The following is a 24477-nucleotide window of genomic DNA, read 5'->3' as shown; positions in this document are numbered from 1 at the left end:
ATGATCTGGTTCATAGGAAGTGAGGCTCTCATGCTTGTCTAACTAGCTGTGTGTGATGGTAAAGTATATTAAGCGTATTGTGATGGTGAAGTATATGCAGTGTGTTAGTGTGAATGTGTGCTGTCTCTCCAGCTGTGCTCAGTGTGTGTGACGGCGTTCGGTCCGGTCCGGTCCGCTCTGCAGTGGAAACCCGACCAACCGGAGGAGAACTAGTGACCGCTGGGTGGAAGGACGCTACGGAGCCAGGCGGTAACGCAATGCACAGCAAATGCAGCGCAACGCAACGCAACAACGCAATGCAACACAGCGCCGGAATGCAACAGCGCTATGCAACATTGCAACGCGACACAACGCGACAAAAGACAACGCAACACCGACTTGCAAAACCGCACCACAATGCAACACTGCAATGGAACACAGCACCGGACTGCAATGCATCACATCACGTCACATCGCAACACCGCAGTGCAATACACCGCAACGCAACGCAACGCAACACAACACAACACAACACAACACAACACAACACAACACAACACAACACAACACAACAACGAGCTGTATCACACAACCCAATGCAACGCATTGCAATGCAAAGCATCACAACATAACACAACCCTAACCCTAACCCTCATAACACAACACATCATAACACCTCAACTCATCTCAATTCAACACAACTCAACAGAACGTAACAACACAACTCAACACAATAAAACTCAACACAACTCAACAGAACGTAACTCAGCCTAACTCAACACAACTCAACCTAACTCAACATAACTCAACAGAACGTAACTCAGCCTAACTCAACCTAACTCAACCCAACTCAACCCAACTCAACATAACTCAACAGAACGTAACTCAACCTAACTCAACACAACTCAACAGAACGTAACTCAACCTAACTCAACCTAACTCAACCCAACTCAACCTAACTCAACATAACTCAACAGAACGTAACTCAACCTAACACAACACAACTCAACAGAACGTAACTCAACACAACTCAACCTAACTCAACCCAACTCAACATAACTCAACAGAACGTAACTCAACCTAACTCAACACAACTCAACAGAACGTAACTCAACACAACTCAACACAATGCAACTCAACATAACTCAACAGAACGTAACTCAACACAACTCGACATAACTCAACAGAACGTAACAACACAACTCAACACAACTCAACAGAACGTAACTCAACACAACTCAACACAATACAACTCAATACAACTCAACAGAACGTTAACTCAACACAACTCAACTCAACACAACTCAACAGAACGTAACTCAACACAACTCAACACAATACAACTCAACACAACTCAACAGAACGTTAACTCAACACAACTCAACTCAACACAACTCAACAGAACGTAACTCAACACAACTCAACACAATACAACTCAACACAACACAACAGAATGTAACTCAACACAACTCAACACAATACAACTCAACAAAACTCAACAGAACGTAACTCAACACAACTCAACACAATACAACTCAACACAACACAACAGAATGTAACTCAACACAACTCAACACAATACAACTCAACAAAACTCAACAGAACGTAACTCAACACAACTCAACCTAACTCAACACAACTCAACATAACTCAACACAGCTCATCACAACAGAACTCATCTCAACACTCAACACAAGGAAAGTGGACACGATTAAGAGCTAGGGGAGAGATAGAAGGGATGTTTTGCACAACTGACACAACACAACTGACCTGACCTGTTGAAGAGGTTGAATCTGCTCTGTCTCAGGGGAAGGCGGCTACATAAAGGTCTGGATATAGAGTGCAAAGGTGGAGCGACTGTCTATGCTCCGTTTGACATGACGCTCAAGGGCAAGGTCATCGTTTACACCGACTGGCATCAACCTCAGCGGAGAAGGTCGGCTCGTCTCAAATGTCTTTACAGAACATCTGAAACCAAATCGATCCGTTCCTTCAGTCAGCTTCAGATCCTAACACTCATTTCACCAATCAAACCCAGAACAAGGAATTGTTACTGGAGTCAGAGTCACTTTAATCACCAAGTAGAACAGAGTTTTGTTGTGTCAAACTGGGAATATGTCTACACATTACAAGTTCATTCCAAATGAAAAGTCCACCATGTGAAGAAAATCACTACTGATCTCAAGTCATTATGAAAAAGCAGCAGCTTATTGGCTGTGACAACATCGTCTAATTTTAGAAAATGGGATCAGATTTTTTTGAAACTCGCAGTAATTAAATTGAAGTTTCTGAAAATGGATATATAGCACTTGAACAAACACTAAATACTAGAGCGCTCTATGAAATGACTGCCTTATCAGAATCAGATTTATTGCTAAGTAAGTTTTCACAATACAAGGAATTTGCCTTGGTATGGAGGTGCATACAATAAACATATAAATTGAGAAAAATAATAGGAAAATAATAGGGATAGGTTAAGAGGAAGTACTGCAAGTCAAAAAGTCAATAAACATAAATAATACAGATTATGAAAAAAAAATACAATAAAAAATATAATGAAAATATAATAAAAAATATGTGCAATATATCTGTTTTTTAAAGTGAATGAAAAAGATGTACAGTTTGTACAAGAATGTGCAAAATATTGACCAGAGAATGTGCAAAGGTTAACAGCATGGAGTATAGAGGGGGGGATAAGGGTCCGTGTCAGTGGGGGTCCCGGGGCTTGTTGATGAGGCCAGCTGCAGACGGGAGCTGTGGCGTTTTTTTTTGGTACTGATGGACCGCAGCCTCCTGCCAGAGGGGAGCGTTTCAAAAAGTTTGTGTCCAGGGTGGGAGGGGTCGGCCACAATCTTTCCTGCTCGCCTCAGGGCCTGGAGGCGTACAGGTCCTGGAGAGAAGGTAGATTGCAGCCAATCACCTTCTCAGTGGAGCGAGTGATACGCTGCAGTCTGCCCTTGTCCTTGGCAGTGGCAGCAGCGTACCAGATGGTGATGGAGGAGGTGAGGATGGACTCAATGATGGATGTGTAAAAGTGCACCATCATCATCTTTGGCAGGTTGAACTTCCTCAGCTGCTGCAGGAAGTACATCCTCTGTTGTGCTTTTTTGGTGAGGGATGTTCAGCTCCCACTTGAGGTCCTGGGTGATGATGGAGCCCAGGAAGCGGAGGGACTCCACAGTGTCGACTGGGGAGTCACTCAGGGTGATGGGGGTGAGTGGGGCTGGGTTCTTCATGTAGTCCACAACCATCTCCACTGTCTTTACAGCGTTGAGCTCCAGGTTGTTCAGTCCGCACCAGGACACCAGGCGGTCGATCTCCTGCCTGTAGGCTGGCTCATCCCCACCGGAGATGAGCCCAATGAGGGTGGTGTCGTCCGCGAACTTCAGGAGCTTGACAGACTGATGACTAGAGGTGCAGCTGTTGGTGTACAGGGAGAAGAGTAGAGGGGAAAGAACGCAGCCTTGAGTGGAACCGGTGCTGATGGTCCGGGAGTCAGAGACGTGTTTTCCCAGCTTCACGTGCTGCTTCCTGTCTGACAGAAGATGTCAGACAGCTGTGTGTGACATTAATCACACAGCAGAAGAAACTCATCAGTGGTTTTACTTTCCAGGCGATCAGAGAACTTGTTTATCACTGAATGTTGTTGAAATATCAAATATTGACAAACCATGTTTGTTTGCTAAACTGTGTTTCCAAGGGTTTGCAATAAAAGTTGCAGAATTACAGAGTTGACCCAGTAAAGCAAAGCAAAAACGGAACATAACAGTCCAAATGTTGAGCAACAGACAGACTCCACTGCCAAAATACTGTGTGAACCAGAACTGACAAGGATCAAACGGAACATTGTGTCGATATAAGAGAGGAGTGAAGACAGACTGGATTAGATCACAACCAACAAACAACAGGATCTACAGAAACAACATGCGTGCAGCAGGCTTCCTGATCACAGCTCTCCTAGCTGGTAAGAAGGATTTTAATTTACCCTCCACTTTTCATTTTTTGCATCATATACCATTTCCAAATATATATACCATTACCATACTATACATATTCATATACAGTATATATAACATAAAATATATAGACACCATCATATACCATGCTATGTCATTATTATCATAATATCATCAAGGAAAACAGCAGTTGCTCAGAGGGAGTCAGGTCGATATTTCAGTCATGATGTTTTAATTGAAGCTTCAAACATCGTCATCATCATCATCATCATCGTCATCATCATCATCTGAACAACAGTATCATTTGACCTCTACTTTTGTTCTTCTGTTCCCAGCTTTGATCACAGTCAGTGCCGGTTTACAGTTTGGTCAGTTATGCAGTGGAAACCCCACAAACACCATCAGAGGTTCAGACATTAAGGGAAGTGGACACTATGGAGCTCCTCGGTAACTTTACACTTCCTGATGTGGTCATCCATCCAGTTCAACTGGTCTAGTGCAAATGTGTCCTTTGGATTTTACATTATTGTATGAATTAACATTATTGTTGTTGTTTCAATTATATAATACATTATTAATTTAACAATAATATCTTTTTTAATAATGAAATAATCTTTTTTATAGCAATTACAAACTGCTTTACGTGATGAAATAAAAATCATAAAAAAGACCGTAAAATAAAAAGAGAGATTTTAGACATGAAATAAGCCTAAAATTGATAAGACAGGCAAATACAGAAGCAAATTCAATAACAAGCTGTCTATGAAAATGTGATGATGCTGCAACATGTAAGTTTGCTGTTTTCCATTAACTGAAGTACTGGAGGGGGAAAACACAAAGGAGTTGACATTGAGTGTGCAGACGGTTCGGACGTCTATGCTCCGACAGACTTGAAGATCACCAACGCAGCTCGTCCTTACGTCGATGTGAACAAAAATGCAGCCATCAACAAAGGCCTCAATATCACTGCAGGAGGTCTGTCTGTTTCCACCATGTTGTTCTGAAACACCTTTATCTCTTTAATCCTCTCCTACAGAGTGAAATGAACAGGCTGAAAACTGACATTGTCACAATTAATTGAGATCTCCAGTTATTAGTAATTTCTAACTGAAGGCTAACAGTGATGATGATAAACTGTTTGGGTAATGATTTCCAGATTGCTGATTTTGGATTAGTTGATTGTTCAAACTTTAGCACAGTGGTTTTCCACCAATCAGGTTTCATTCCTACCGATCACTACAGCAGCTCATTTCACTTATTAGCGCACCTTCAGCCATACAGGAGGAACTAATTGGTGAAATGAGCTGCTGCAGAGAAAACCTGCAGATTGTTGGACCTCCATGGATCATGATGGAGAACCACTCTGCTCATTAGAACCACTGCTTTGTACCACCATCTGCTTTGTCTCCTCCAGACATTTGCTTTAAGCTGTGGTACATCCGACCCGTGAAGACCTACGGCACGGTGCAGAAGGGTGAGAAGATCGGCACCATGCTGCCCATGCAGAGCGTTTTCCCAGGAATCACCTCGCATGTTCACGTCGAGATGTGTGACAAGTCTGATCCCACAAGCACCATTGACTTTCTGAACACGGAGGATACTCAGGACAAAGGATGGCTCCACTGGGATTTCGGGCTAGATTACTCACGGTGGGTTTGATGGTTTCCATTGAGACAGGGGGGGAGGCTGCCAACCAAAACATCACAGTTCAATCCCTGCAGTAACCAATGTTTGTTCATCAACAGCAATGTGTCCTGTTGAAGTGTCCTTGAGCAAGACGCTAAAATTTAAAATATATATGTAGAGGATGATAGAACCAGTTAAACTCAGATGAACCACAATTTCATTTGTGAAATAGTTGATCTGTTTCAGCAGATATCTAATGAAGATTGTAGTAAGTAACATTAGAATTATGCAAGTTACACAGCAAAGGCTCTTTTCAATAAAAGCATTGACAGTATTCCTGACATTTTTTTTTCTTGTTGGTTGCTTTTTGTTGGTGATTGTTGTCTTTTTGGTGATCATTGACTGGAGGTTTGGGTCGGGGTTTGGGTGAGGTTTATATTGATTTTTGTCTAAGGCCCAAAGGCTCTTGGGTCTAACTCCACTCCGACAAAAAAATATTAGTCTTTTTATGGCATTTGCCAGTTAAGGAACAAATGTCCCGCAACTGGTTGGACTGCACAGGAGGGGCAGCGGACGATGACCCAAACCAAACCAAACCAAACCAAACCAAACCAAAAACAAACCCCACATCCCAGTCAGGTGTGTACAGTCAAAAAACATGAACGCACCACAGGACCAGAGTCCAAACCAAACCAGAGCCAGACAGGCATCCAGATTCCTTACTGAACACAGTAAAGATAAATTATTGATAACAGAAGAACTGTTAGACAGTGACAAATAAATGTTAATTATATGGGTTTCAAAATTGCAGTCCTAAGTTGAAAACTATCGAAGGCTCCAGGTAAGCAGGACCTCAGAGTCTGGATGAGTTCAGCTAAAACACAGGAGGCAGACATAAGGGCTTTGTGGATAATAAAATATAGACAGTACATAAGCACAAATACACAAAACTAAAGTCTAAATCTAGTAGAAGTCATTCAAACCAGCAGCACTGTGCTTAACAATGCTTCACTGTAACCCCAACCATAAATAAAAACAAACAAGCAAACAGTAGACATGTTGTCCCACCAGTGATGTAGTTCCACCCTTGGGTCAGTCAGTGATTGCTGAGTGTTCTTGAAATATGAGTGAAACTGTATAAGCATTTTCGTATTTTGGTATGGGACAATGAAAGGACAGATTGACCATATATTTCTGTTGCCTACTCTCCTCAGAATTAGGCTTACAAGTTATATCTTGAAATGTAGTAACTGTAATTGTCCTGTTTTTACTCAATACAGTACAAAATATAAGAACTACAATACGCAATAAATACAATCCGTATATTACACAATGTACACTACAATACAATTTATAATACATTATACAATATAACATACAACACCAGGAGCGTGAGTGTTATGAATAATATAAATGCTAAATGATAAGTGATATATGGTATTGCACAGTAGGTAAGTGGTAATATGATATAAGTAGTAATGAAGGTTGCATTGCCTCTCATTGACCTTTGAGAGGATTGTACTTGCTGCCTTGGAGTGAAGTTGTCATTTAGTTGTGTTTGTGCATGTTTCCTTTCTTTAGGACGTGCATCAAGTGTTTTTGAAAATGGTTTTTGTGATGGTGGATCTGAGGAACTGAGGTAATTGTTCCTTAACTGATTGTGATTTCATTTCTTTACTGTAATATGAATTAATTCCATCAGATGGGGCGGAGACACTTCCCACTTCACTGCTTTCCAGTATGGCTAGTTTAGCCGTAGTAGCAGCCAATTCAGTTTCCATTTCCAATTGTTCCTTTTTTCTTCTCAATCTTTCCTGCTCCAAATGCAAAAAAGGCTTTTTCAGCCTTTGTTCTTAAACATGCAGAATTTGTGGTTGAAGCTTTAGAATTAGATAATAATGATAATAATAATAAAAATAATAATAATAACTTTATTTGTATAGCACTTTTCATACAGACTATGCAGCTTGATGAGGACCATCCTTCTTTTCACTCTCCATTTCACAACATTTTTTAGCATCCACCAACCATTTCTTTATATCATGCAAGAAATTCTTATTTGCTTTACTTTTAGGTTCAAACCAAGGTTGTTGCCTTTTGTATTCTTCTTCAGGCCGTGGAACTCCATCAGTGAGTTGTGGGTTTCAGCAGCATCATCACACAGCTTATTAAACTCATTTTAATTTAAATTTAAATTACATTTAAAAGTTTTTCAACACTGCAAACAATATCAGTTGTTATTTGGAGAGATAACAGATTATCAATCCATAGCTTGATTTTAGAGGCTTGATTTAGGTTTAACTAAGCATAAAACCTTTTGCAGTTAATTTTCTCTCTCTTTTTTCAACATTACTTTTTGCAACACTCTCAATAGGAGTAACATCTTCAGCGTCAGCCTTTTTTCCAAAATCAGCAGAGCCATCTCATTCAATCACAAACGGCAGATAATTCCTCCACTTTCCATTCCATACACATAGGCACGCAATCCAGCCCAGCAACAATGATATCCAGCGCCACAATCCAAAGCACCAATGCAGTCCAATTTCCTTATAAACCAGTAATCATTCAAATAGGCGCAGATTACTCGCAGTTTAATTCCGCTTCAGACAAACAGGCAGCGATAAAACAGACTGGATTATCTGCTGTGTCTCGTTTACCTTGCTCTTCCTTGTTTGCAGCGCTGCTTGGTGAAGAGAGGAGTTGTTCGCAGTTCCTTTTGACCCATGCGATGCCAATCCAACCAACAGCCTCCTTCCAGTAGTGCCGTTCATTCCTCCGTACAATACGGTTCTTACTTGTGTAGTGACTATCCAAAAAACAAATTTAATTAATCACTTAACGTAAGGAATGTTCTTCACTCGTATCCACTTAAAATAAACAATGTCAAAAATAACTGTTCTTCTTTGGGTGATGTTCTCATTTATTGCAACAATTGAATATTTACAAAAACAGTACTTTACCACTTATGAATGAAGTCTTGTTTGATGCTGGGTTTGAGACAAAGACGGATTACGGTAAGAACCGTGTGCTCCCCGTCACCTACAGGTTCATACTGATAACCTGTTCATTTAAAACACCTGTTGCTGTGCTGCCTGTCACCACGTGAGCAGAACCTATACCAGGCCCTAGTGGTCAGAGTGAGCTATATACAAACACATATAATATTCAAATTCAAATGGCTCCTACAGTTGGTATGGGTCTTGGTCTTGTCTTGGTCTCGACTACAACACTAGATTTTGTGTTTGTAACATCATTTTCTGGTAGATGACAAAACATGAGGCGAAAGCATGAGGATTTTGAATGCGAGTATGTGGGCTACATAGTATAGATATACAGTAAATATAGATATAGATACACATAGATATAGATATGAGTATAAATATCTATTTTCTGTATGGGTTTATTGAAGGAACAGGTGCATACTAAAATGTCTTTTAGGTTTGATAGGCTGATATTATCCTGTAGGGTTGCTATAGCAATCATTCAAAATATCCATGCGCATTATCATCTAATAGTTTGTATCAGCTGCTAATTTCTTCTTGGTATCTGGGTTACACAAAGCATTTTTAATGAAATCCATACGCTTATTTACTCATTGCAGCATGCCTTATGGGAAGATTTTAGTTCATACAGCATTCAGTATAATTTCCCTGTGATGGATTACTTGAATCTGTGTTAAAGTAAGTTTTGGTTATAAATTGAATGGGGGCACGTCCCGGTCAGAATTAGGATATAAAGGGTTAAGGTTTGGAGAACGATTGGATATGGACAGAGTCTCTCTGCTGTTCAAGATTATGAATTTACTGCTGAAATGTAACATTCTGAATCAATTGAACGGGACCACAATCTATCTAAAGTCGATGCAGTTTTGTGGAGGTTAAAGGTTAAAGGTTAGCGCTTCCAGAGAAGGGAGCGACAGCAGGATCCAGTCAGGTGGTTGAAGATTCGGACAGTTTGCAGAAGACGTACGACGGCTCTCCAGGTAAAATCCTTTTTGTTGATTTCAATACATTCCATTAAGAGGTACTGTATCTGCTCCATGTGTTCTTACACAAGAGGGACCAACTTTGCTCTACAACTACCGACACTCGAGCCAGGTGTGTGATAGAGCAGTGGTTCTCAACGTGGGGTCCAGGGACCACCAGGGGTCCTTGAGGGGGTTCCAGGCGGTCCCCAGCAAGTTGATCAAGTGTTAAACTTCAGAAATATACACAATTAGAGAATGAGTAGAAGAATGATAATTTTGATCAGTTTCACTTTTATCTCTTTACCTACAGTACAGTCTTGGAATTCTGGACAAAATCGTATCTAACAATAAAAATATTCTCAGTTTGGGTCAGAGAAACAAAATCTTATCAAATCTGGGTCCATGGCTCTAATGTGTTCTAAATTAGGGGTCCTTGATATGAAAAAGGTTGAGAACCATTGTGATAGAGAACTGCTTTGGTGTTTTGGTGTGGTGGAAGATCCTTGGTCGGCTCTTTGAATTTGAGCACAAAAAAGTGGTTAGGGTCAATTCATGAATGAACTCATTAAATCCAATTCAACTGAAGAGTTGAAATTGGAATTTGAAAAAACCTACAGGAAAGAGTTTGAATTGAATTGGAATTTCAGGAGGGATTACACACAGTGTTATACTGTATATTATCAACACTGAATATCAACAACAATAAATGAAAATGAGTTGAGGATTGATCCTGCAGAACATATAATCATCATAATCATCAATCATAATCCATACATTATGATTGAATGTGTTTGACTTTTTGTACTGTCTTTTATTTGATTCATATTGTTTCGATTTATAATGTTTAGCGAGTCGAGACAAACTCTCTTAGAAGTGGAATTTCATGGAATTTAATGGAAATCAGTTCTGTTTCCTGTCATTCCAATTCAATTCACATTCTGTTTCCTTACAGCTAGGAGACTTTCACACTCACACTGACACTGCAGGAGCTTAACTGAGTTTAACATGAATTCTCTATTCAGTTCATGAATGGACCGAACGCTGCTGCAAACATCACAGACTCCTCGGACACTTCTGGGTTTCCTCAGCAGGAGGGATTACTGCAGCAGACCGGGGGCCAGGGACACAAATCTTCTGGACCTTCATCAGCTGTCAAAGTCCAGAACAACAAGAGCCTCCATCAGAGAGTGCAATGACCTGATGGCGATCTTCCAGTCACAGGAGGGACTCGTGTTCTGGCAGAACACTGTCACTAGTCAAAGCCTGCAAATCATTATCAGCTGATCCCTTTTACTTATAGATCTGACATTCTATACTATTAAATCGTCAATGTTTTACTAATAAATTTGACATTGTCTTACTCACTGTGTTTACTTGGATCTTACCAAGATCCCACGCTGTTTCGTAGCAACAGACCACAAAAATTGAAACTTCTCCCAGTTTAATGCCAAACAGAATTTCACATTCAAATCAACAAACTCAAGTAAATACAAAGTCAATAAAATTCAGAATTGAGGTTTCCAGTATTAAAGAATGCTATATTGAGAGTGTTTGAAAGGGTTTCAGTATAGAAAAACAAATAAATTAAGTTGTGTGCATAGAACATTACCTGCTGGTAAATAATTATTAATTCCATTTTTTATTAATTACAAGAGTGGTAAAATCTGATGCTTCGGGGAACAAATGATTTCTGATTTCTTGTTTTTGCTCCAGGCATTTTGAAGCTCTGTCCGGACTGTGCAGGATGTGGGCGGGATCGCTGGTGGCGTCCGGCTAGGTCCAATGTGAATTTGTCACTTAAAGCGGTAAAGGTTGTGAATTTGACAGTGGCAATTTTGCATGATATGACTGATGCTGATGATTTTGCGGAGTTTGTTTTTGCTTTGAACCGAAAGAGATCCTCCCCAAGCTGCAATGCAGAAAGTCAGGATGCTTTGTATAAAGCTTTTAATAAGCAGGGCAAGCAGTGTCTGATCAACATTATGTCAACATTAGTTCAACTTGATGTCAACAAAACGTCTGTTGAGTTTCCATCGTTCATTTGAATTCAAACCTTAACTCTCCACACATGAGGAATGCAGTGCTGAGCGCTTCAGATCCATTCTTCATGTAGAGGCACATTTTGTCAATAAAAACTGCCGGCCTCCCTTCATATACTTCTCTTTCAGGTTGAAGATTTAACAGAGAGCATGATGACTTCATCACACAAAAATAAACACTGAAATTAAGGGGATTTTTTTTTTATGAAGTAATGAAATTCCTGCACCTACTAATCACAAACACTAAGGCCTGTGGCAAATTTGGATTCAACAAACTGTATGTTTGTGCACACACCTCGAGCAAAATTGACTTGGTCACACCTCAGCTGTGTGACCAAGTCAATTTTACTCAAGTCTATGAAGGTATTATTGGAGCAAAACAACTGAGCACCTGTGACAGTGGAATTTGTAGTTGTGGAAAATAGTCACACGTGTGTATCAGTAAATTTGAAGTCACAGAGAGAAATGCTTTAGGAGTTGCAAACTTGTAGAATTTTTTTCTCTCCCACAAACACAACAGTTTCACCTTCTCAAATTCTTCATTTACAGGTGCACAAATCCTGTTCTATGAATCACAAATTAAGAAACTCATTCGCTCACATTTTTGCTACAGTTGCTGCAGTGAATATGGTGCAAAACACATTCACACATCGTATCAAATAATGTGAAGTTACAAAATTTGCACATCTGCAAATCAGTATGTGAATTCATGCAATGAGAGTTGCACACCTGTAGAATATTTTCTCACAAATACATTTTTTTTCTTGGATATTTTTCTAGCACAAACTCAAGTCAATAACTACAGCTGCTTGAAACTGCCACTACGAATCTCAAATGCTGTTTTTTCGCTCACAAATGACAAGTTCCGTGCACTCTCACTTTTGCACCACATATCTCAGTGAAATCTAGATTTGATGATTTGTGCATCTGTAGCAAGCCCCCAGGAACAGCTCTGGGCCGTGCGGCGATTTTGGCATAGTGGCCAAGCTCGGTATTGCAAGTCACGTGACGCCATGGGGCCCAAAAAGACTGTTTCCCATAGAGATACATGGGAAAAGAAACGCCTGTAAAACCGGGAAATCTGGGAAAATGTCAAAATGGAGTCTTAGAATTATCAATTTTTAAATCATTGGGTCTGTTTTTCTTTGGAAGCCACCAAGAGCCGTATAAAGCTGTATTTTCTGGAGGTCCGTGAACGCGCCTCTAGGCCATGGGAATGCTCCGTGCGCATTCACCGCTTTACTTCCACTGTTGGAAAGCTATACAGCTAACGTTAGCTGATTGTTAGCAGAGGCTTTTAGCTGTTTGTGATCAAACTAGATCACATTAAACTGTAACAGGCAAGACTTCAGACCAGTAACGGATGGTTTCTAATTTGTTTTTGTTTCTCTCCTGATTAAATAGGTCGCTTACAAGCTAGCTAACGTTATAACATTGCTGTAGTTAACCAGCATATGCAGTTCTATGCACCTACTTACTACTGTATATTTATTTACATCTCGAAATTCTCAGTTTACAGACTATGCCTATGTACTTTTCTTTATCCTATTAAAGTTATGAATATTTTTGGGCTTTGATTATTTTAATTTCTTTTACTGTCTGTAAATTTATATTTAGATGTCCAATTTGAGTTAACCTGCTTGAGTTACTGATAATGTCTATTATGTAAATGGAATTGAGTCTTCTTCCAACCAGAAGTGTTTCTGGGCACTGCATCAAACTTATAGAAATTTTGCTACAGAATCTAGATAGTATAACACTTGCAAACTCAAGTAAACATTGGTGTGACACAACAAACCTAGAATATTCCTAAATAACTAAATATCTAGGACTTTTCAATGCAATATGGTTTTAATAGGATAAAAACTTGGTAAGAGCATCATGAGTTTGATTTCTATAATCAGTTTCAACTTCAATAAATTCAGTCATTCCATACAAATTCAGAAAACAGAATTTAAATTCAGTCGTCTGCTGGAACAAATCTCATCACTTTCAATCTAAGTCATTTACACAAACACAAGATCTCAAGTCAAGACTTTAGAAACCTTTTCAAGTCATCAAAGTACAAGTCAGAGTCAAGTCCCAAGTCACCAGAACCCAAGTCAAGTCTCAAGTCTTCTCTTCATGCGTCATGTCAAATCTCAAGCAGTTAAAATTGTGACTGAAATTGTGATTGTGAGTCCCCATCTCTGCCTGGCAGCCTTGAAAACATTCCAAACCAAAGTGAATAATTGCCTGACTGTGGAGTTTTCACTCTGCTGTAAAAGTGAAAGTTTATAGGAAATGTGCTCATCAGCCTCATGAAGCCCTGATCAGCTTCATACAGATCCAACCTGCAGATTCACCATGAAAACTGGACTGGTTCTGCTGGCAGCATTCTGATTCAAAATAATTAAATCTAGTGCTTTAACAATCAAATAAAATCAAACCTCAAACTCGTAAAATGAATTAAAAAGTAAAAACAAAAAGGCACAAGATAAAAGGATAAGAAAAAGAAGGATAAGTAAAACAAATATAATAGTAAAAAGAAGTGATTTTAAAGATGATCGATATTCTGCTGGTCTAAGATCCTCAGGCAGGTCGATCCGAAACCAAAAGTCCTGTCGGTCTCGTCTTCAGACTTTGGAGTAAGGATCTCAGGATGATCTGGTTCATAGGAAGTGAGGCTCTCATGCTTGTCTAACTAGCTGTGTGTGATGGTAAAGTATATTAAGCGTATTGTGATGGTGAAGTATATGCAGTGTGTTGGTGTGAATGTGTGCTGTCTCTCCAGCTGTGCTCAGTGTGTGTGACGGCGTTCGGTCCGGTCCGGTCCGCTCTGCAGTGGAAACCCGACCAACCGGAGGAGAACTAGTGACCGCTGGGTGGAAGGACGCTACGGAGCCAGGCGGTAACGCAATGCACAGCAAATGCAGCGCAACGCAACGCAACAACGCAATGCAACACAGCGCCGGAATGCAACAGCGCTATGCAACATTGCAACGCGACACAACGCGACAAAAGACAACGCAACACCGACTTGCAAAACCGCACCACAATGCAACACTGCAATGGAACACAGCACCGGACTGCAATGCATCACATCACGTCACATCGCAACACCGCAGTGCAATACACCGCAACGCAACGCAACGCAACGCAACGCAACGCAACACAACACAACACAACACAACACAACACAACACAACACAACAACGAGCTGTATCACACAACCCAATGCAACGCATTGCAATGCAAAGCATCACAACATAACACAACCCTAACCCTAACCCTAACACTCATAACTAGACCCAAACCGAATCTGCGGCATTTTTTTGCATTTTCTGCGCTTATTGTTTTTTAAAATCTGCGGAATTCTGCGGAGTGGATTTTTTTGCTGCTTAGGTGTACAACAACCATATCGCAACATAAAAAATGTGTTTTAGAAGTTCTAGCTACTTAAAATGTGTTAAATCAAGATGGGAATACTTCAGTATTTGTGAAAATTGAGAGAGACAGCACAATAGCCATGAAGTTTACAATTTGTATTATCAATATTATTTTAAAGTGTCCAATATTATTAAATATTACTATCTTTAAAGTGTAAATACAATAAATATATTATAAATATACTATAAATACTTTAAATAAAGCAAAAGTTGCATCAATAAATAAATAATCTCATGTACAAACAGGAATATTAACAAGCAAACATTTAAGCTGTTTAAGAAATACAATTGTGTGTGATACAGAGACAGAGATGGATGGGAAATGTTTTGGAGTGTAAAATGAACACTGAATTTAAAACTCATACGAATACAGTAAGTAAGTAAGTAATTTATTTTTAAGTGTCATGCGCCAAAGGTGCTCAGCCCGCATGGCCTTACAAGACACTACAAACATAACAAAAAGAGCAATAACATAGTGAGCGCGAAAGAACAAATATAATACACCTCCATACATGTCAAACAATGTCAAACCAAATATGAGCACAGTCCTGCTTCTTAAACATTACAGCTATAAAACATAACTTAGACACATCTGAGGCACAGACTGTGCCTCTAACACATCAAACATAAAGTGCCCCCCTACGCTGTTGGTAGGCATTTAACACAAACTGAACTGCATTTCATTTTCAACCTCTCCCAGATCACAGAGGTAACATTTTCTATTCTCCTCTGGAATTGAGTGGAGAACATATGAAAGACAATAACAAAGAAAACAAAAGTTTACCCAACCATCCATTAAACAAAGTTAAAGCTGCATGTCATGGTGTGAGTGTGTATGTGTGTGCAGTTATGTGTGGGGGGAGAGAAAGAGTGAGGAGAATGGGGGGGAGATGGGTGGATCTCAGTGCTACTGGGTGCTGTTGAATTTTGCAATGAGCAGCATTTTGACATTGTTTTCTGTCAGGCTCCTTCTGTACTGGGTGAGAAGCTTCGCATAATGTGAGAACAGCCTCTCAACATCCACTGAGGTAGTAGGGAGGTGCAAGAAAATTGCAGCGAGTGGGGCCAAAGTTGGCATCCTGTCCTCCCTCGCAGCCCACCACTCCATCTGCATCTGATTTGTCCATGCAAATGTAGCGGTGCCATTCCTCTGCTGATACCTGGCTGAGAACAGGGATGACCTCCACATAGTCATTGATGTTGTTCCTGCCACCAGCCACCTTGGTTGGTTCAAAAACTGGGAGCACTTTGAAGAGGTCCATGCTGGGGTGCCTCTCCAGTACTGCGTGCAGCTTGGTGGAGCAGCTGGCCATGGCCTCCTGGAAGAGCACTGAGCAGGAGAGCCGCTCCTCCTCTTCCAGTGTGCTCAGCATCTCCCTGGTGCCAGGACGCCAGTCCTCAGCCTCTGCACTGCGCCCATACTCAAACAGCATCTGCAGGTCCTCCAGCTGGCTGAAGATGGTGGTGGCAGAGGGAGTAGAAGTCTCCTCCAGTCTGGTGAGCATGGCCAGGATCTCTGTGCTGTGCTCCACAATGAAGACAGCTTTGGTCTTCAGTTGAGCTCTCTTCTTCTCCAGCAGCAACTTCAGGTCCTGCACTGCCTTGGAGGAGAGTGGCAAGGTGGCAGTGAAGTCACTTAAGACATCTATGTGCTCTGCCAGATACTGCACCGCTTTGATCCAGGAGCCCCACCTGGTCTGCACAGCAAAAACAGGCATTACAGGAGAAAGACCCTGCTGCTCCATGAAGGCTCTCAGCCCAAGGCGACGCTGAGGTGCCTGGCAGAAAACCCTCTTCACCAGAGCACACAGCTGGTTGACATCTCCAAAGTTATCTGGAAAGACCTCCAGTACCAGGTTGAGGAGGTGAGCAAGGCAGGTGACATGCCTGGAGTTGGGGAAGAGACCCAGAAGGATGGTGTTGTAGGCCTTCTTCATGTAACTGGCTGAGTCTGTGACAAATGCCCAGACATCACTGAAAGCGACATTATTATTATTAAGGCAGGAGATGATGGCCTGTGACACTCTGCTGTAATTCACAGTGTCTAAAAAGACCAGGTCTGCTGCCACAGGTTGCTTTCCTACGGGCTGGAGGAGGATGGCCAAGACACACCGCCCACACGCATCTGTAGTCTCATCTGCAATGACATAGACTGCCTGTCCCTGAACAGCATCCTTAATGTCCTGTAGGTACTGTGGGAAGAGCTCTGGGAGGTAGTCTGAGCGGAGATGGGATGCCGCTGGAATGGACCCTCCCTGCTTACAGTGCCTTTTCAGGAAACCAGCAAACTTGGAAGCTTTCTCTAGGGGGACATCTGCTTCTATAAGGGTTCTGGTGAAGTCCAGCACAAAGTTCTTCCTCTCCACAGTAGATGGGACCTTGGAGAGACATGAGGCCAGAGTTTGTGTCCTAGATTGGACTGAAAGGAAGAGAAAATATGGGAATAGGAATAAAGGTTAAACTTGAAACATTTATTTATATTTTGAGTGCAACAGTTTAGATATGAGGGGTGGAAGTAATAATAAATTAAACACTGAATCGACTGAATAGCTATCAAATTCAATGGTGGATTGAATAAAATGTTATCATATTAAATGTTGTATCAAATAAAATCCAATTAAATGAAATATTTAAGTGTTAAAACCTACCAAATTAAATGATTGCATGATATGTTAGTGTACATATACATATGTGTGTGTGTGTGTGTGTGTATATATATATATATACACACACACACATATATACACATAATATTCTTATTGTCTTACTTTCTATTTTTATTGTCTTCTCTTTAGTTTTTCTTGGCATCAGAGAGGACAGCAAACTAAGAATTTAATTGTCCAGGGCAACTTGTTTTTCTCTGTGCATATGACAATAAAAGAACTTGAACTTGAACGTGAGGAAATTAAATCATTTACAGGTCAATTTATCATTGTATTTGAGTGACATTTATTTATTCACAAGCAATTTAAACAATTCAATGTACTGCATTTCTAGTCACCACTGCTTCTTATAATGAATTGGTGCTTTCACTACCATGTTTAATTCAGCGCTGCTTTCAGCACCTACATCAAAATCACTTGCAAGGACCATGGTAGGAGATGGTGAGGGTCAAGACAATTTGAACGATACATGGTGAAACCACGACTGAATCAAATAAAGTGATGTTTAAATTCCATCACTGTGCAATCATTTAATTTGGTAGTGTTTTAACAGCCAAATATTTAATTTAATTGCATTTTATTTGATTCAACATTTAATTTTATTGGTTTTATTTTATACAACATTTAATATGATCACGTTATTCAATCCACCATTTAATTTGATTAAGTGTTTAATTTATTATTTTTGTTACTTCAGTATCCCTCGGCCTACATGACCTAGCGCACACACACACAAACATACACACACACTCACTCCCCCCTTTCCCATCCACACCACACACTTTCCACCTAGCCCTGTCACAGGATAGATTGAAAACGACAAAACCCAGCACCATCCTGTGACAGAGCTAGCTTTCCATCCAAGCATGTCAATAACTATGTAAATGACTTCAGTTAGGCCTACTGTACAGCCACTATTCACTCACTCCCAACTATACACTCCACTAGCTAGCTAAATTCATTACTGTATCTCAGTTTCTGTAGCATTCAAAATCTTGCCAACTGAACTTATGTTGGTTGTACATAATTAACAACAAAATCAAACAAAATCTAAGTAAGTTAAGAATGTAAATAAAAGTGCTGCTTACCCAGCCCACTGGCCTTTCTGTTTTTGTGTCTCAGAGATCTCAGATGCTCCAACACAGTTTGCCTCCTCAGGTAGTCCACAGAGTGCTGACACACCTTACAGAACAGAACCCCTCCATCCTCATACATCTCACCGGTGAATTCATTGGCCCTGTCCTTGGCTGTTATTTTAGTTGCCAAATGCCTCTTCCTCAGCTCCTCGGGAGTAAATCTGATCTTTGACATATTTTTGTTTGATTTGGTTATGTTTTCTCCGTCTTCTGGACTCTCTCTGTCTCTCTCACCTATGTGTGTGTGTGTGTGTCTGTGTGCGCGCGAGTCCCGCCAGACGCGCCAGACGCGCGAAAGTCGAATTCTAAAAGCAGCGAGATGGTAGCGTCAGTGTTGCCTAGAAACATTAGGCGAAGAAATTGGAGGACGATTTAAAACATATAAATTCAACACAGGGGCTTTAGACGGTCTGCTGACTCCCTGATATTTATTTTGACAGCAGTGCGTTACCTTTCAAAGGATGGCTCTGTAACGGTAACCTGTCTCACTCCCTCCGTGTGTGTGTGTGTGTGTGTGTGTGTGTGTGTGTGTATACCTTTCAACACCATGGACAGCGCCTCAGCAAACGAAAAATGTTGTCTCCAAAAATCCACCAAAACAGACGCGTGGTTCATTGTTTATGTTTTTTGATTGGGTTAGGTATTAATGAGCGGGACAGAACATGATAAACATCTTTGTAAGCGCTGAAAACAAGTGTAATACTATTATTAGTAGGCTATTTTAATTGTGGTGAAAACCGGGACAATTTGGTAGTAAATGTTGAAAACCGGGGCTTTTAGTGTTTTACAGATAGGCCTATTTGTCGGGACTCGGGACACCCATCTTGAAACCGGGACAATCCCTGACAAACCGGGACGTTTGGTCACCGTAGTCTGTGTGTGTGTGTGTGTGTGTGTGTGTGTGTGCGTGTGTGTGTGCGTGTGTGCGTGTGCGTGTGCGTGTGTGTGTGTGTGTGTGTGTGTGTGTGTACGGGCGTCTGTCTGTGTGTCGCTGTCGCTATGCTGCCTCCTCCTGTAGCACCAGAAAAAACACTAAAACATTAAATTAAAGTGAGTAGTGGCGGTTTGCATTCTAATTCCGCGGAATTTCTGCGGAGTCCTCGTCGGAGCTCTGCGGGCGCAGATTCCGTGCGGGCCTGCTCATAACACAACACATCATAACACCTCAACTCATCTCAATTCAACACAACTCAACAGAACGTAACAACACAACTCAACACAATAAAACTCAACACAACTCAACAGAACGTAACTCAGCCTAACTCAACACAACTCAACCCAACTCAACATAACTCAACAGAACGTAACTCAACCTAACTCAACACAACTCAACAGAACGTAACTCAACCTAACTCAACACAACTCAACAGAACGTAACTCAACCTAACTCAACACAACTCAACAGAACGTAACTCAACCTAACTCAACACAACTCAACAGAACGTAACTCAACACAACTCAACCTAACTCAACCCAACTCAACATAACTCAACAGAACGTAACTCAACCTAACTCAACACAACTCAACTCAACACAACTCAACAGAACGTAACTCAACACAACTCAACACAATACAACTCAACACAACTCAACAGAACGTTAACTCAACACAACTCAACTCAACACAACTCAACACAACTCAACACAATACAACTCAACACAACACAACAGAATGTAACTCAACACAACTCAACACAATACAACTCAACAAAACTCAACAGAACGTAACTCAACACAACTCAACCTAACTCAACACAACTCAACATAACTCAACACAGCTCATCACAACAGAACTCATCTCAACACTCAACACAAGGAAAGTGGACACGATTAAGAGCTAGGGGAGAGATAGAAGGGATGTTTTGCACAACTGACACAACACAACTGACCTGACCTGTTGAAGAGGTTGAATCTGCTCTGTCTCAGGGGAAGGCGGCTACATAAAGGTCTGGATATAGAGTGCAAAGGTGGAGCGACTGTCTATGCTCCGTTTGACATGACGCTCGAGGGCAAGGTCATCGTTTACACCGACTGGCATCAACCTCAGCGGAGAAGGTCGGCTCGTCTCAAATGTCTTTACAGAACATCTGAAACCAAATCGATCCGTTCCTTCAGTCAGCTTCAGATCCTAACACTCATTTCACCAATCAAACCCAGAACAAGGAACTGTTGCTGGAGTCAGAGTCACTTTAATCACCAAGTAGAACAGAGTTTTGTTGTGTTAAACTGGGAATATGTCTACACATTACAAGTTAATTCCAAATGAAAAGTCCACCATGTGAATGTCATTATGAAAAAGCAGCAGCTTATTGGCTGTGACGACATCGTCTAATTTTAGAAAATGGGATCAGATATTATTGAAACTCTCAGTAATTAAATTGAAGTTTCTGAAAATGGATATAAAGCACTTTAACAAACACCAAATACTAGAGCACTCTATGAAATGACTGCCTTATGTGACATTAATCACACAGCAGTAGAAACTCATCAGTGGTTTTACTTTCCAGGTGATCAGAGAACTTGTTTATCACTGAATGTTGTTGAAATATCAAATATTGACAAACCATGTTTGTTTGCTAAACTGTGTTTCCAAGGGTTTGAAATAAAAGTTGCAGAATTACAGAGTTGACCCAGTAAAGCAAAGCAAAAACAGAACATAAAAGTCCAAATGTTGAGCAACAGACAGACTCCACTGCCAAAATACTGTGTGAACCAGAACTGACAAGGATCAAACGGCACATTGTGCTGATATAAGAGAGGAGTGAAGACAGACTGGATTAGATCACAACCAGCAGGATCTACTGACGCAACAGGATCTACTGAAGCAACAGGATCTACTGAAGCAACATGCCTGCAGCAGGCTTCCTGATCACAGCTCTCCTAGCTGGTAAGAAGGACTTTAATTTACCCTCCACTTTTCATTTTTTGCATCATATACCATTTCCAAATATATACACCATTACCATACTATACATATTCATATACAGTATATATAACATATCAAATATATAGACACCATCATATTCCATGCTGTCATTATTATCATAATTTCATCAAGGAAAACAGCAGTTGCTCAGAGGAAGTCAGGTTGATATTTCAGTCATGATGTTTTAATTGGTGCTTCAAACATCGTCATCATCATCATCATCATCATCAGAACAGCAGTACCAACCCTCTGACCTTTTGACCTCTACTTTTATTTTTCTGTTCCCAGCTTTGATCACAGTCAGTGCCGGTTTACAGTTTGGTCAGATATGCAGCGGAAACCCCACAAACAGCATCAGAGGTTGGGACCCCTGGGGCGCTGGACACTATGGAGCTCCTCGGTAACTTTACACTTCCTGCAGTGAGATCTGACGTAAATATCAGATCGAGAGTAGAATCAGGAAGGACAGGGGAAAAGAAAATTACAGAAAAACATGGGTTCACTCACAATGTTTTTGCTTTTATCTTTTGTATCTCGTCTGTACTTTTGCACTTTTTAATTGTAAATCTTTTACCTTTACAGTATTTTTATCACTCTGTAAAGCACTTTGAATTGCCCCAGTGTATGAAATGTGCTGTACAAATAAAGCTGCCTTGCCTTGCCTTGATGTGGTCATCCATCCAGTTCAACCAGTCTAGTGCAAATTCTCCTTTGGTTTTGACATTATTGGATAAATTAACATTATTGTTGTTGTTTTAATTTAATAATACATAGTACAAACTGCTTTACATGATGAAATAAACATCAGAAAAAAGCTGGTAAGATCAAAGAAAGATTTTAGACATAAAACAAGGCTAAAATTAATAAGACAGACAAATACAGAAGCAAATTCAATAACAAGCATCTATGAAAATGTGATGATGCTGCAACATGTAAGTTTGCTTTTTTCCCTGTAAATCATTAACTGCAGTGGTTCAAAAACACACAAGGGAGTTGACGTTGAGTGTGCAGACGGTTCGACGGTCTACGCTCCGGCAGACTTGACGATCACCAGGCGGTCTCGTCCTTACGGCGACAGTTCAGCCATCGACAACGGCATCAGCTTCACTGCAGGAGGTCTGTCTGTTTCCACCATGTTGTACAGAAACACCTCCATCTATTTAAATCCTGTCCTACAGAGTGAAATGAACAGGAAAAACTGCCATGGTCACATTTAATTATTAGAAATCTGCAATTGTTAGTAATTTGTAACTGAAGGCTAACAGATGATGAAGTCAAACTGTGTTTGATTGGGGAATGATTTACACTTTGAATTAATTGATTGTTCAAACTTTAGCACAGTGGTTTTCCACCAATCAGGTTTCATTCCCACCATTACTACAGCAGCTCATTTCACTTATTAGCGCACCTTCAGCCATACAGGAGGAACTAATTGGTGAAATGAGCTGCTGCAGTGAAAACCTGCAGACTGTTGGACCTCCATGGATCATGATGAGAACCACTCTGCTCATTAAAACCACTGCTTTGTACCACCATCTGCTTTGTCTCCTCCAGACATTTGCTTTTATCTGTGGTACATGGAACCAGACAAGACCTCAGGCGAAGTGAAGAAGGGTGAGAAGATTGGCACCATGCTGAACATGCAGGAAGTTTACTCAGAAATGACCTCGCATGTTCACCTCCAGAGATGTGACAAGTCTGATCCCACTAGATACTTATGATGGACTCACCGATGACATGATGGATTCACCTTGTCTTTATATTATGTGTTTTAATGTGTCTGCTAATTGCATCATAGCGATCTGTGGCAGGGTGTCTGTGTGTGTGTGTGTGTGTGTGTGTGTGTGTGTGTGTGTGGTTTCCATCTTGGTGTTTGACCTGAACAAGTTGGCTTAGCAGGATTTTTATGTATTTTTTCTGTTTTATGTGAAGCACATTGAATTTGCCTTGTGTATAAAATGTGCTGTATAAATAAAGTTTGCCTTGCCTTGTCCAGTTGGTTGGCTGGTTAGTTTTTTTTAGTGCAGGGAGGACCAGATGGGTGGAGGTCACTGCTTCAGCTCAGATAGTGTTGATCACACCATACAAACAATACTATTTGACTGAGCTCCGATTGATAATTTCATTAATTAAAACTTGACCAGTTGATTAGAACTCAGAACCAAAAAAACACTGAATCAGTGGGTTGATTCACTTGAAGAGTTGATTCACTTGAGTTGCTCATCTTTTCCAGGCCAAACACACACGGTACAGACTAACACAGTACTACAGGAAATACATGCTGGTAAGAAGGATTTTAATCCACACACCACGTTTCATTTTTCCTACATTTACAGATGCTGTGTTACATTCAATTCAACTTTATTGTCCCTCAAGGGAAGCTTGGTTTGCATCACATACCAATTCCATATATATCTATCATCATATTCCATACTATGCATATTCATATATATATATATATATATATATAACATTAAATATATTACATCATATACCATGCTGAACATATATCATTGCCATAATATCATCAAGGAAAGCAGCAGTTGCTCAGACCAGAGACGGAGTCAATATTTCAGTCAAGATGTTTGATTTAAGTTGGAGCTACAAACATCAATTTCATCATCATTTATTTATTTGTATATCACATTTCATACACAGAATACAGCGCAATGTACTTAACATATTGTACTTCAATAACATTGAGGTGCATTACTACACAAAGTAAAACCACAGGCATATGCCCATATTAAAAGCAGG

At 40.5% G+C, this 24477-nt stretch overlaps 1 protein-coding gene and 1 pseudogene across 1 annotated transcript; both read left to right on the top strand.

The window, feature by feature from the left end:
- Positions 1-11305, top strand: LOC139666062 (leukocyte cell-derived chemotaxin-2-like; annotated as a pseudogene).
- A 3057-nt stretch (positions 11306-14362) lies between these two features.
- Positions 14363-23441, top strand: LOC139666061 (leukocyte cell-derived chemotaxin-2-like; the record flags this gene model as incomplete). The annotated part of the gene is made up of 4 exons (XM_071545153.1): positions 14363-14457; positions 20721-20849; positions 22799-22836; positions 23275-23441. Coding segments are annotated over 4 exons (429 nt in total), but the record flags the coding sequence as incomplete, so codon positions are not given.
- Positions 23442-24477: the final 1036 nt, after the last annotated feature.

Source organism: Centroberyx affinis, unplaced genomic scaffold (assembly GCF_046629955.1).
Source record: "Centroberyx affinis isolate AG114_WGS23_722 - 3 ecotype Tasmania unplaced genomic scaffold, CSIRO-AGI_Caff_v1 ptg004783l_1, whole genome shotgun sequence".
Lineage (NCBI taxonomy): Eukaryota > Metazoa > Chordata > Actinopteri > Beryciformes > Berycidae > Centroberyx > Centroberyx affinis.
This window is presented reverse-complemented; position numbering and strand designations above follow the sequence as displayed.